Below are 14,721 nucleotides of genomic sequence, written 5' to 3' on the forward strand. Positions count from 1 at the left end.
ATGTGGAAAAGAAAAGAAGCCACTTAGAGCAAAGTCCTGACCCCACCTATGGGCTTCAGGAAAATTAGAGAGACAGCAAAAGGGACGATTAAATCCAGGCTACTGAATGGGGGGAGACCCTCACTCCACAGGGGCTGCTGAAATAGTGTTGTTCAACTCCTCATGACCTATTTGAGGTTTTCTTAGCAAAGATACTGAGTGGTTTGCCATTTCCTTCTCCATCTCAATTTTATAGATGAGGAAACTGAGGTAAACAGTTCTAAGTGATTTGCGCAGGGTCACATATCTAGTAAATGTCTGACGCCAGATTTGAACTCACAAATATGAGTCTTTCTGACACTAGGCCCAGTGCTCTATCCATTGTACCACCTAGCTGCCCTAGCTGATACTATACACAACATTAAACTAAAAATTAACATAACCAGAATATTAAAGATCATATGATTTAAAAAAAAAAAAAAGAAGAAACCCACATCAGGTACCTGTCACACCTATGTCTGGGGCACAAAGAGATGGAGGTAAGTATAAAAGACAAAATCGGTAAGGGCATGCATGGCTCAGTACATCAACCAAATCATCCTACCTCCTTTGAAGCATCATGATACAAAGCTCCAATGCATTAACTAAGCAAAAACATTTATTGACTGAATCAATAAATGTATATCATATATGAACAATTCCTTGAAACAAAGCCATTCCAAAGAGATATTACGGGAAGTCTATCCAGATTGGGAGAGGGCCTCATACCCTGTGAGGCTCATAGAAACAGGAGGGAGGTAGTTCAGAGCCTAGGACACTTTAGAAAAGCAGAGGGGAGAACATTCTAGCTAAGTCCCTGGGATGGACTGGGTGGTGGACATAGAGAAGAGGCTTGGACCTTAGTTTGAGTTTCTTCCTGGTCTTGAATGGGGAAAGACTGAATTTCACAGGAAAGAGAGAAGGGGGGAGGAAGGAAAGGAAGGGGAGAGATGGGGGGGGAGGGTGAAGACACAGAGAGAGAGAATGCACATTTATTAGGCACCTACTATGTGCCAGGTACTATGCCTTAGTGCCTTACATTGATTATCTCTGATCCTCACAACAACCTGGGAGATAGGTGCTTTTATTATCCCCATTTTACAGATAAGGCAGGTGATGCAGACAGACATTATATGAGTTGCCCAGTTAGCTTATATGACTAATAAGTGTCTGAGGCCAGTTTTGAACTCAAATTTTACTGATTCCAGGTCCATGGTTCCATTGCCTGTACCACCTAGCTGCCCTGGAGAACTTTCTAGTACTGGTCTTACAGGTTTCCCCAAATCAGTTGAAGGCAGCATATGTATTAAAAGTCAAGGAAAGAGTGGGTAAGGATTCAGGGTTCTCCAAAGAGCCCACAGAAAAAGCTAGAGCCTAAGGAGAACATTTTGGAGATGTTAACAAAAGGATTTCCAGGAGATGAGTTACCCCCTTTATCACATGTGATCTCTCAGCTTGAGCCCATGTTGCTTTGTAGGCTGCACCTACCTATAGGAGAGTGTGACATACACTTTGGAGGAGCAATGGTGGTGCCAGCTCACTATACCATCTTAGAAAATGTCCCTTTCCAAAAGATAATTGAATCTGGTTTACTAAATGAAATAAACTACTAAACGTGGTAAGAAACACACCAATGGGGGCTTGTGAACTATGTAGCATTAAAAAAAATCAATATCCCAATTCCTCAAGTAAAGTAGCTCGAAACTATGGGCTACATATAGGTCATTTTTGTTTCCATGGAATCAAAAAGCTTTATACAAACAAAGGCAACACAACAAGGATTAAAAAGTGAAGCAGTCAAAGAGGGGGGGAAGTTTTGCATCAAAGATTTTTATCAAAATTTTGAACTTTGTATAAAGAGTTCTCAAAATAAAAACTCTAAATTATTAAGCATATAAAAGAATGTTTCAAGTCAAGACAACTCTAAGGATTCACCTGCAAATTAGGAACGATGACAAATGACAAGGTTGTAGAAAGAGAGACATAAGGATACATTATTTATTGTTGGAGCTATGAATTTTTCAACAATGTTAGAAAATAATTGGGAATTATTTAAAGAAAATGACTAAATAGTCCACAGCCACTGACTTAGATTCTACTGTGAGGCATATTCCCCAAGAAAATCAGACAAAAAGAGTACGTACGTACGTACGTACATACATACATATGCATATACATGTTATAGCTACATTTCTTATAAAGCAAAGAACAGAAAAAAAAGTAGATACCCATGGATTATAGAATGTTTAATCAAAGTTGTGGTGCATGAATGTAACAAAATGTGATTGTGCTATAAGAAATTTCAAATATGATGAATACAGAGAAACACGAAAACACTTATATGAACTGATGCAAAGAGAGGTAATGGTCAACATGGAAACTATACACATAATGATTACAACAATAGAAATAGAAAGACCAACAGTGAAACAACTGAAACTGATTGCTGCAAAATTATAATAGCCAAGTGTGATTCCAAGGAAGAACTATGAGAAGGCACTTTACACACACACACACACAGACTTTCTTTGCAATGGTGGGTAACTATGGGAGTGGAAACCTGTAGATAAAGTCATACGATTTAATGTGTTCGTTTTTGTGAATGCTTTTTTTCCAACTCTTTTTTTAGTCTTTGTTATAAGGAATGGCTTCCTAGGAAGGATATATTGGGGAATATAGACCTTGTAAAAAAAGAAAAAGATATCAATAAAATTATCCCAAGGAGAGAAAAGGTCTATCAAAAAATAAAATAGAAGTCTTTAGATCTGTAAAGATCTTATTACTCCAAGACTTGTAGATGAAGAAACTGGTGTATATAGCTTACCCAAGATTTCACAAATATGAGTAGAAGAGCTTAGATCCAAAAGGATTCCAAATAAAATTTTAAAAGGTATCCAAATCAAAAATGACTTGGCAGTGGATAGAACCCTGGACCTAGAATCAGGAAAGTCTGAGTTCAAATCCTGCCTTAAATGTTTGCTAGCTATGTGATCCTGGGCAAGTTACTTGACCATGGTCTGCCTCAGTGTCCCCAACTATAAAATGGAGATAAATAATAGCACCTACTCTCTAGGATTGTTGTGAGGATCAAATGAGGTAATATATGTGAAGCACTTAGCAAGCTGTCTGACACATAATAGGTATTTAATAAATGCTTCTCTCCTTCCTCAATGATGCTGCTGCTAATCCTTCTCATTCTCCTCCTTGTCTTCCTCCTTCTCCTCAAAGGCCAGCTATGATCCATGCTTGGGGCAGCAACTTCAGAATAGGGGAATTCCAGTCAGGATGATGGACAGAGGGGGATTTCATGTTCCCTGAAACCATTAAGGTAGATGTCAAGGCATGCTTCAAACAGGGGAAAATTGAGCTCTGATGACATCACTGAATCCTTCCTCACAACATCCCATCTTCTTTCCACATGAGGCACGTGTGCCTCCTTAATTTTGCCTCAAAGAATTCCTCTGACCTCCTTTAAAATGCAGCTCAAACATGATCTTCTGCATGAAGACTTTTCTGATTCCCTCTAGCTGCTTGTGTCCTCCCTCCCCAAACTCCCTTGTATATATTGGTAGGGATTGATTTAATATTTACAAGATATGTGTGTGTGAACTCATCTCCCCCATTGGAATGACACATCAGAGGTGCTATATAAAAATCAGCAATTGAAAATCACAGTCAGAGGGTTAAGTCAATCCAAAGACTTAACATAGCACAATGACAAAAATAAACAATGTGACATCAGTCAGAAACTTTCCCAGTGGAAGTTTGAGAAGGAAAGAGAGCAAACTGATAAGAGAACTTAGAAAATGTCTGGTCTGTTTCACTGCAAGAAGTCTATACAAGTGGGGTCCATCAATTTCCCAGACACAATGCTGAGTCAGAAAAACTTCAGAAGATTGAATAGATGTCACTGCCCCAAACCCTCAATTTCCAAGCTACATGGAATGAAAAGCTTTTGAAGCATAGATGTTTGACTAAAAAGACCTTGTAGGAAACATACAGGAACAGGAAGAGATTCCTGTCATCCAATCTATTATGGAGTTGTAACCAGGATGAATTTGCACCATCTACCTCAGCAAGGGTTCACTGAACACTGCTATCAGGGCATTGATTTATTCCAGGGCTGTTTCTATCTGAAGTCTCTTGAAAATGATGAGAACAAAAGAATCATTTTAAAAACAATGCTTTCAATGGATGTTGTCATACTAGTAGTTCTAATCTCCAAGCTATATGGAATCAAAAACCTTCAAAACATAGAAACGGAGCCAAAGAAGTTGCTTTTACTATACTGTATTCAAATATGCTGGACATGGCCATGTATGCCAACCTACCACTGGAAACTGACTGTCAAAGAGCTGGTTTCCCATTGGTCTACAGTCTTTTCTTTGATGACATTGCAGCACACAAAAAATCATTTTAACCTCCATGTTTTTTCACAACAGTCTTTTTAACCATCCGATAAAGCCTTTAAGTGAGGCCTGCAATGCAAATGGGGTGAAATTCTATAAATACTCATCATCCTGAACCCACAATAATCATGTTTATGAACAATAGACTGCAATTTTACCACAAAACATTAGACTGTGTTTCCCAAGAATTTACAGCAAGTCAGCAAAGTACTCTGAAAGCATTTGGGAAATGAAACTGAATTAATTACATCTGTCAACTGAGGTTACTAAGTCAAGAGATTCATTATCCACATTCTGAAGAACATAAATCTACAGGTTCTATTTTAAGGGGGAGTTGAACCTTCTAGTAGCAATAAAATTCCATATATTTGTTTAATGGGTAGACAGAAAACAGAAATGTCTAAATGGTTAATTGATCCCATCTTTGAGGGGAAGGGGAACAAAAACAGAATGAAAATTTGCAGACTCTGTGATAGTCTCCAATTATCAGCCTTGGTATGCCAAGGCCAAAAAAAGGTTTTTAAAAACTAATGCCAAATCTTTTATGCTAACATAATAATGCAGCAGGTAGTGTATCACCAAAGGACAAAAGATGACCTGGTTATCTAGTAAAAGAAAGCCATAGGGTGGCTATCCAGGAGTGGTGGTGATAACATTGTACTTTGAGAAATGAAGCTAGGGTCCCAAATTCAGGTCATCATTGGCAACACATGCATTCCTAGGAGCATAGCCAAGTTCTTCCTATCTGAACCATTGATGATTTTACCAGGCAACCTAGAATTGCCCCTAATGGATTTTCAAGATAATTTGGGCTGGCTACCCTCAGTCAAGAGGATGATCAGCCCTGCTGAAAAGCAGGGAAAGGCTTGAAGTGACCTTGGGGGTTTGTTCCAACCTTAGGAATCCAGGATTAGGTTACCATAGTTACTTGAGACTCAGAAGAGAGAGAAGCTGGGGTATATCAAGAGCATGGGGGCGGATTACTTCAATGATAAAGGCAAAAGAACATTCATGCTGATAATATGCTATACAAATATTGCATATTTTGGCTGAAACTTAAAGAATACAATAACAGCATGTAATAAATTAGCCCGGGAAATATTTTCTTGGTTCCCTTTGATTATAGGGAAAGCAACACCATAAATGATTGAAATCCAAAGATAATTTTTGAAGCCCATCTTTTAGTCAACAAATTCAACTTTATTATCCATCAAACATTTCAACACAAATTGCTAGCAAATGGAACTGGCTTATTTGAATATCCAACTATTTTATTTCCCATGCCTGAGAAAACGTTCCAAAGGTCAGTACTTTGTAAGTAGCAGGCACTTAAAAATGGTTTGTTGAATTATCGAAGATAAACAGTTGAAAGAACTAAGGTGGAAATAAGTTGAAGGAAATAAGTGGGCTTAGATGCCCCTCAAAATGAACCCATCTCTGGACAACCATCTGTGAAACATGCCACTATCCCATTTCAGAGAGGAAAAAAATGAGATGGAGAGAGACAGAAGGTTTCAGAGAACATTCACCTAACCACATATCACTGAAATCAGAAAGAATTAAGTCTGAATGCTACCTTAGACAATCACTCATTCTGTGACCCCAAAGCCAGTCTCTCAGGCTGTTTCCTTTTCTGTAATGAAAAGGATAAAAGCACCCACCTCTTAGAATTGTTGTGAGGGTCAAGTGAGATAACCTCAAAAAGGGCTTCAACAACCTTAAAATCTGAGGGGGGAGGGGAGAACAAGCATTTACTAAGCACCTCCTCAGTGCCAGGAACTGTACTAATCCCTTTATAAATATCTAATTTGATTCTTCCCACAACAGTAGGAGGTAGGTGCCATCTTCTTCACAGTGGAGGAAATGGAAGCAGACCGAGATTAAGTGACTTACTCAGAGTCATGCAGCTACTAAATGTCTAAGGCTAGATTTGAACTCAAGTCTTCTGATTCCAGGCCCAGCACTCTATCCACTGTGCCACTTAGTAGTCTAGGCTATCAATGCTAATTAGCAGCAGCAGCAGCAGTAGAATCATTCTATAATGTTTGCTGCCTGATCAAGCAAGTTTGAAAATTACCAAAAGAGGTTCAGGGCAAATGGGCAGTCAGAAATGGTGGTGTTGCTGGCACCATGATATTGGGGAGGGGGGGGGTAAGAAAATGTAGGAAAATGCAGAACTAAAAACAGCCAGAGAAAGATCAATGTGCCCCTTTCCTGGGGGAAAGGAGTGGGGTGGGGGAGTGAGGGAAAGGAATGGCCACCACTACAATAAAGCTTGGCCATGCTTTCCCCCAAATAATTTAGAGCAGCCCCAGTGTGGTGCCTGAATAAGAAAAGGTCATAATCAGAAAGATTCTTTGGCAGATTCTCCAGTTTTTATAGCATGCTCAGATGTCCCAAACTTGGTGTGTCACCAAAATTTATCTTCATTACCCAACAAGGAGTCAGCAAGAGTACCCATAATTACCCCCCCCAAGAAGCCTACAATTCCATTTCATGAGTCAGAAATAAAAGGACTTTTGGAAGAAGGGGGGATTAGGTTAGTCACGTCATAGCACACAGACAAGCGTGTTGTATCTGATGGAGATGGGGACAGAGAAATGGGTCAAGACTGGAAATCTGAGTCATTTGACCAAGCTCCATTTCTAACAGGGTCAGACTCAACCACAAGACAAGAAACCATCTTTCCAATGGATAGTGTGGGAAGAAGGGTAGAAACATTGCTCTCTTTCCCCACCATCATAGATCATCTATCTGTTTACACCAGTTGATAATAAACATTTATTAAGTGCCTACATCTACTGTAGATACTTGAAAACATCGAATGAATGATAATGAAAATTCAGTTTCTCCATGGTTATTATTCATGGGAAATTTTCACTGTGCCTTTAACATTCAATTATGTAGAAATTAATCACTACTGTGCAATTCAATGCAGTTCCTATGTTAGAAGAGAATACACATAAGACAAATATAAGTGTCAATGGCACCTCTGAGAAGCCGTTGGATTGTCACTGCCAGAAGGGGAGGGAAAAGAGAAGAGGAACGGAAAGGGAAAAGGGATGGAGAAGGGAAAGGGAAAAGGAAATGGAAGGGGATGGGGAAGGGGAAAGGGAATGGAAAGGGAAACGGAAAAGGGAAAAGGGAAGGGGAAGGGAAGGGGAAAGGGATGGGGAAGGGAAAGGGAATGGGGAAGGGAAGGGGAAAGGGAAAGAGGAAGGGGAAGGGAAAAGGAAAGGGAAATGGGGAAGGGGAAGGAAAAGGGATGAGGAAGGGGAAAAGGATGGGGATGGGGATGGGGATGGAGATGGGGAAGGGGAAGGGAAAGAGAAAGAGAAGGGGAAGGGAATGGGGAAGGGGAAGGGATGGGGAAGGGAAAGGGAAAGGGTTAGGGAAAGGGGAATGGAAAGGGGAAAGGGAAGGGGAAGGGGAATGGAAAGGGGAAGGGAAAGGGAAAGGGGATAGGGAACGGGAAGGGATGGGGATGGGGAAGGGAAAGGGTTAGGGAAAGGGGAAAGGGAAGGGGAAGTGGAAGGGGATGGGGAATGGGAAGAGGGAAAGGGAAAGGCAAAGACAAAGGCAAAGGCAAAGAAAGAGACTACAAGGAGGAAGGGAAAGGGGGAGGGAAAGGGGAAGGGGAAGGAGAAGGGGAAAGGAAGAGACTACAAGGTAAGTGCTATTATGATTTTACAATTGAGGAAACTGAATCAAATAGAAGTTAAGTGACTTGCCAAGAGTCACAGAATTAATGTGTCTCAGGCAGGATTTGAACTTAGGTCTTCCTGACTCCAGGCCCAGTGCTCTATTTACTGTGTTACATCCAAACAACTAGGTAAAAACAAGATATATACCCTTTTTAGGCAAGAAAATCTAAACATTAAGGTATCTATAAGACTTAATCACATCCCCACATTAAAAAAAAAGATCTACAAGAAGTTTTTTAAAGTAAATTATTTGTAAACAAGTCTTTGCCACAATAGCTAGAAAAATGACTGGAACACAAATCTCAAACAACATCCCTAAAAACAAATCTCAAACAACATCCTATGCACGAGCACACACAAACATGGAACATCGCTTCCATCTATTCAAAACCCAACATGGTGGGGGTGGGTTCCCCTGTCATTCTTTGGAAATAGCTAAACCTAGATGTGGTAATATGGGATGTAATTCTAAGAAAGTCATTAGCATATACATGCCCTTTTTTTCTTCGTCTTTGTCTCACTGTGCCCCTCTCTGTTTCTCTGTCTCTCTTTCCACCACCCCACCCTTTCCTTAGAAAGAGTCAGCTGAGTCTTTGGATAATAATTGCCATAATTATTACTCAGAGAGATAGGTTCTGGTCCTGTGGTTACAATTCAAGTGGGCGGCTTTTGTACAATCTGTCATGTTAAAAAGTTGCCTCAATCACTAAAAGGTTAAAATCTTGTCCTCGGTCACTTGATCAGTCTGGCGCAGGGGTGAACCTGTATTCCTATTTTCCTAGGCCACCTCTAGCCATTATCAATAATAATAGTAAAAAGTAAGGCTTCATGCCCAAGCTGGGGCAATTTGTTGGAAGAGGCACTGATTTCACCTCAAACAAGTTAACTATAATCAAAAGTGTTCCTTGAGGAATAGATATACATCAAACATTCTTTTTTTTTTTTTGAAGGGCAATTGGGGTTAAGTGACTTGCCCAAGGTCACATGGCTAGTTTTTGTGTTAAATGTCTGAGGTCAGATTTGAACTCAGGTCCTCCTGACTCCAGGGCCAGTGCTCTATTCACTGAGCCACCTAGCCACCCCCAAACACATTTTTAAAGTCAAGGTATGCAAGATATTTTTAAGAAATTAATAGTTATTGAAGAAAACTTCTTTCTTAGTCCCCAAGTTGATTCAGAAGTAGCAATGGTGCAGTAATAGAAAATATGTTGGATTTGGGGTCAAGACAATGAACCTCAGTTTCCTCATGTAAAATGAGGGTGATAGCTCTTTGTACTGCCATTGAGTTCTTGGAGGCAGGTGCTTTGTAATTTGAATTATAGAGTTGTGATGTCAGCCTTGTAAGAACTTCCTCCATTGGTATAGTGACATCTTAGGAGCTGTCTTGAGAATTTGCAGCTCTTACCCAATGCCACACAACTATTATGTGTTAGAAGTAAGACCTGAACCCTGTTCTCCCTCAGGCAGCTCTGTAAGACCTACCTACCAAGTCAAAGACTGAGTTGGTAGAAGAAATTCCCACCCCAGGAATTACCTGCCGTTGCAATTACAGATTTTATAGGTTGTTTTTAAAGTTCCTTTTAAAATGGTTTGTATGATCAATAGACCAAAAAGCATAAGAGATTTGAGCTATGTGATCTCTGAGTAATATGGGCTACTAATAAAAAGAAGTTACAAATGGCTATTTGTAAAGACCACATGCCTAAAATAAAAACAAAAAGTGTTCTTTCCTTCCCACCCCACAATATCTATGACCTATTCTCATCAGCTAAGACAAAAGACCTATGGCACCCACACACTTACTTAAGAAGTAGGTAAAAGGCAGGAAAAAAAGGGGGGACAAGAATTCCTGCTTAGCTCTTAATAGCAACAAATTGATAGAATTTCTCTTCTCTCCATCAGCTGTACTGGCCTGAAGCACAACTTCTTTGGCAGACTTTGGGAGTAGACTTCTCCTTTATCTTCTAATAGTAACAAACTGCTAGAATTTATCTTCTCCCCATCAGGCATTATACATACACACGTGTGGTTGTGTGTGTGTATGGCATATGGTACAACTTCTTTTAAAGGTGACTATTAACATTCCTTGTTATGTCACTGAAGCAAATTCTTTACCCAGAGATCATTTTTTTTTCCAAGTACCTAAGGACATGTTTACAGAAAGGCAATGAACAAGAATGTAGCTTGTTGCCTAGAAAGTATTTTCTTCTGTTTGCAAGAGTGTCAACAATAAGTTGTTATAAGTATAATGTTACATATAAGGGTATTATAATATTTACTACATAAGCATATTATAATAATGAATTAAACTTTTATGATAAATTTAAGGTTTCTGGAATCCTACAATTAGTCTGTCCATCAATAAATATTTATTAAGCACCTACTATGTGACCGATTATGTGCTAAGAGCTGGGGATACAAAAAGAGGCAAAAGGCAGTCCCTGCCCTCAAGGAGCTCACAATCTAATATGGAAAACAACAAGGAAACAAATATATATATATATATATATATATATATACACACACACACACACAAAAAAGATCATATATACACACACATATGTATGTATATATGATACATATGAAATAATTAAAAGAATAAACATTTTGAGAAAAACATTAAGAATTTAAGAAGGTCCTGTTAACCGGAAAAGAAGAAAGGGTAAAAAATGTGGGGAATAAATAGAAGAATTGAAGTTGTCACCCTAACCATTCAGAGAAAGCTTCATTTGAGATCAAGCAACTAATGAAGGGGGCAAATACTTCCAAGCACATGGGGGATACCCATCAGAAACAATTCTAAGCTAACTTTCCAAATTAGTCGAAATCTTACTGTGTGAAAATAATTAATGAGGCTTACCTATGTGCACCACTCCTTCATTACCCGCCTGAAAAGGGAAAGAGAAAAAAGAGAAAGAAAAAAAAGTTACTTGAGGTCCTGTCCTGTCAAATGAGCATTTTCTCCTGAAAGTTTTCTACCTTCAAGTAAATGATTTTTAGAAAGTAGCTAGGCACTAAAGCAGTGTGCTGGGTGGAGCAACCTTGCCAGTTTTTTATCTGCCTTAATTCATCAGTGATATTGTCGATAAACGTGTCTGTGTATTTGTATGTTTGTACACACACCCCAACACTTACTCTGGGACACAACTAAGTCATCTTAATACTGAATGCCCTATTTTGAAAATCACTGAAGCTGGGCCAGGTTGGAAGGATTAAAAAGAAGCTGGTTTTGGTCAGCAAGGGAAGCGCTTCAACCCGAAGACGGGATGCTGGAGGGGGTAGGGTTGCTGGAGGCCCCTGGGGATGAGATCTGTCATGAAAGAGGACAGAACTCCAGGGATCTGAGCTCAGAAAAGAATCACGACAAATCAGTTTCTCCAGCTTACAGCTTTGGCTCAGATCAGGCAGACTGGAAGACTCAGCACACTCAGCAAAGAAAGCCTGCGTGCGTGCATACCACAGCTTTCCTGTCCATATTTAATTTACAAAACGCAGCCCCTTCCTTCGATTTAGAGTTCTCAAGGACTCCACTAAGTTTACAGCGTTCACCTTGAGTTTCCAAAGAGTGGGGGGAAGGGGGGAGGAGGGGAAAGGCGAAAAGAAAACAGAACTTAGCTTTTTTAGAAAGGGGGGAGGAGGAGGAGGAGCTGTAGTGGAAGGGGCTGTGGAGGAGGGAGGAGAGAAGAGGGAACCGGGAACAGGGGTAGGGGTGGTGGGGCAAGAAAATGTAAAAATCGGGAAACGTTTCCAGGCCCCCTCCCCATCTGTCAAACCCCAAACTGGGCAGCGATTCTCTGTGGACACGTGTATAACTGGCTGCTGGGTCTATCCTCGTGGATTACAACCGCGGGAGAAAGAGAAAATGCAGGGAAAACCGGAGAGAACGGAAGGAGGCAAAAGGAAGAGTTTAAGGAAACTCTGCTCCAGAATCTCATTCATGAGCTGACACTTGGGGGAGGCGGATCCCAGTTTGCCAAAAGGTGGATGGAAATTTGCCCCCCAATAATTCTTCTGATCGCCGCACAGTGGGGCAAGTCATAGCTATGACAAGCCCTGGACTCCAGCAGGAAGATTTTCTGAAATCCCATGCAGTTAATTGTTTTTAAAAGAAATCACACACACACACACACACACACACACACACACACACACACACTCACACACACAGAGCCATCCTGATCCAGTCTTCACTTTTGGCTTCTGCGAAAGAGAGCTGAGAGTGGGAGGAGAAATCAGCTCTTGGAGGGGGGAAGGGGGAGGAAGAGTTGAATTTGGTCGTTTGTTTGTTGCACTTACTTGTCCATCAGCTGAAGTCCTAACCTCTATCAGAGCAGCTGCTACCAACCAAAGAGACAGGAGGACCATCACGAGTCGATTTCACTTTTCAACTACTTGGGCAAAGCAAAACTCCCCAAAAGGGGGCGGGGGGAAGGGGAGCAACAATAACAACCCGAAAAAAAAGTTTCTTTTTTTTAAAAAAAGGGAAAAAATAAAAAAGACTCGCTCTTCTGCGCTTTCCTTCACCGAAAATGAAATTTGAGCTTTTATCCCAGCCTCCTTCCCCACCCCCACCCCCTCCTCCTCCTCTGCAGCTTCTCTCCCCCTTTTGCTCTTAAACCCAGTGTGCAAGAAAGAGAAAAAAGGAGAGTGAGTGAGAAAGACAGAAGAGAGGCTGCTCAGGAAAGAGGAGGAGAGGGCTGAGCGGCGGCTTTCAGCGCGATCCCTAAGCAGTGGGGTTTAGGTGGGTTTTGCCCTGGGCTTTTCAATCGGTCCCGGTCCCTCCGGGCAGAGCCGAGGACGCCTGGGTCTGGCGTTAGCAAGAGGGAAAGAGGAGAAAAGAGGGAGAGAAGGAGGCAGAGGGAGGGAGGCAGCCAGACCCGGGGGCGGGGGCGGGAGGCGCGGGGTGGGGGGTGGGGGGGCGGAGGAAGGAGAGCGCCCCTCGCTGACTCCCGTGGCTCTCCGAGCTGCAATCTGCTCCCTCATTGCAACCTGCGGGGCGCTAATAAAGCATCACGAGCTCCTCCCTGCACCGCGGCGGTGGGAGCTGCCCCTGCCCACGTCACACATACACACACTCATTCACTCACCCACAGTCACATACACATCCACAGTCACACACACACATACGCACACACCAGCTGGACCCCGGAGCCCGTTCCCCAGCGAGCAGGCACAGCGAGGGCAGCGTGGAAGGAAGGATGCGTGCATGCATGCATGCATGCATGCGTGATCCTGCCTGTGCATGCATGCATGTGTGCTGCAAGATCTCTCAGACCTCCAGCAGCGACCGACTGCTTTTTTTAGGAGGCCGGCTGAAGGGCTGGAGCTGCTCGCCTTGGGTTGGGGATGACCGCTGTAAACCCAGGGAAAGTATGGAGGAGATCCAGGAAGCGGAGGATGAAGGAAATGCTCCTCCAGGGACTGGAACTCCTGGAGAAGCCCTGCTCCCAGAGAGGACCCCAGAAGCAGGCGCGCGGCTGCAGAAGCCAAAGCATCCTGGGGGTGCTTGGTGCCACAGGATTCCTTCTGCTGTGGGGTCCTGAACTTGACCCTGTCAGGGGAAAACACGCCAGAGCCCGCTAAGACTTGCAAAGCATGGACTTGCTTCACCTGGAAGACCGAAGTCTTAGTCTGCTTAAGGTTTTGCTAGGTCCCTTGGATCTTTTGTTGTTACAGTCGTCGCCAGCTATTTATAACCCCACCTGAGGTTTTCTTGGAAAAGATACTGAAGTGATTTACCATTTCCTTCTCCAGTTCATTTTACAGATGAGGAAACTGAGACCAGCCGGGTTAAGTGATTTGTCCAGAGTCACACAGCTAGGAAGTGTCCAAGGCCAGATTTGAATTCACAAAGACGAGTCTTCCTGATTCCAGACCTGGCGCCCCGTCTACTTTGACACCTACATGCCCTCCCTTGGCTCTAGCAAACTCTAAATAAGTGCTTTCTTGACCTGACTATTGTTTGTTTGGGGATGAGCTTGGTCACCTACTCTTTAAACAAAATTCAGTCAAATTTTGCAGCAACACCTTAAAAAGATATTAATATTTTACTAATGACAGAAAATAATTTCTCCTTCAGTCAACTGACTTTTATTAAGCTCCTACTGTGTGTGTGCTCAATGCTGCATTATTCTATCCTCATATTTCAGAATTATACCGTCATTATTAAGCAGGGGACCTTCATCTTTTCTGTGTCCTGGATCTCTTTGGCAGGCTGACCAAGTCTATGGCTCCTTTTCAGAGTAATGTTTTTAAATGCATAAAATAAAATACATAGAGGTTTTCGCATCCCTGGGTCCTGAAATCTACATATAAGTCCATGGGCTCCAGTTGAAGATACAGGAGTTTTAACTTTATCACAGTTATCAGTGTGCATGTCTTAACTCATTTAAGAGATTGCAAGCTCCGTGAGGACAGAGACTGTATTTTAAAAAAAATACCTTTGTACCCCCAGAATTTGGATGTAGAAGGCATTTAGTAAGCTCATTTGTTGAATTGAATTGAATGGTAACAATTCCATTCAATATTAGTGATACAAATATAGTAGTTGATTTAAAATATATAGAAAGACTAGGCCTGTGATTTAATTT

At 41.6% G+C, this 14,721-nt stretch overlaps 1 protein-coding gene across 1 annotated transcript in view; it reads right to left on the reverse strand.

The window, feature by feature from the left end:
* Window positions 1-12,697, reverse strand: part of ADAMTS3 (ADAM metallopeptidase with thrombospondin type 1 motif 3) — a 282,573-nt gene extending 269,876 nt beyond the window's left edge. Inside the window, exons 1-2 of the mRNA XM_069091667.1 lie at window positions 12,428-12,697; window positions 10,992-11,019 (exon numbers count right to left, since the gene is read on the reverse strand). Coding sequence (XP_068947768.1) covers window positions 10,992-11,019; window positions 12,428-12,496 — 97 coding nt within the window. The 5' untranslated portion in view covers window positions 12,497-12,697. The remainder of the gene's footprint in view (window positions 1-10,991; window positions 11,020-12,427) is intronic.
* Window positions 12,698-14,721: the final 2,024 nt, after the last annotated feature.

Source organism: Petaurus breviceps, unplaced genomic scaffold, assembly GCF_028583685.1.
Source record: "Petaurus breviceps papuanus isolate PSGF00001 unplaced genomic scaffold, PetGlider_PUasm1.0 126, whole genome shotgun sequence".
Lineage (NCBI taxonomy): Eukaryota > Metazoa > Chordata > Mammalia > Diprotodontia > Petauridae > Petaurus > Petaurus breviceps.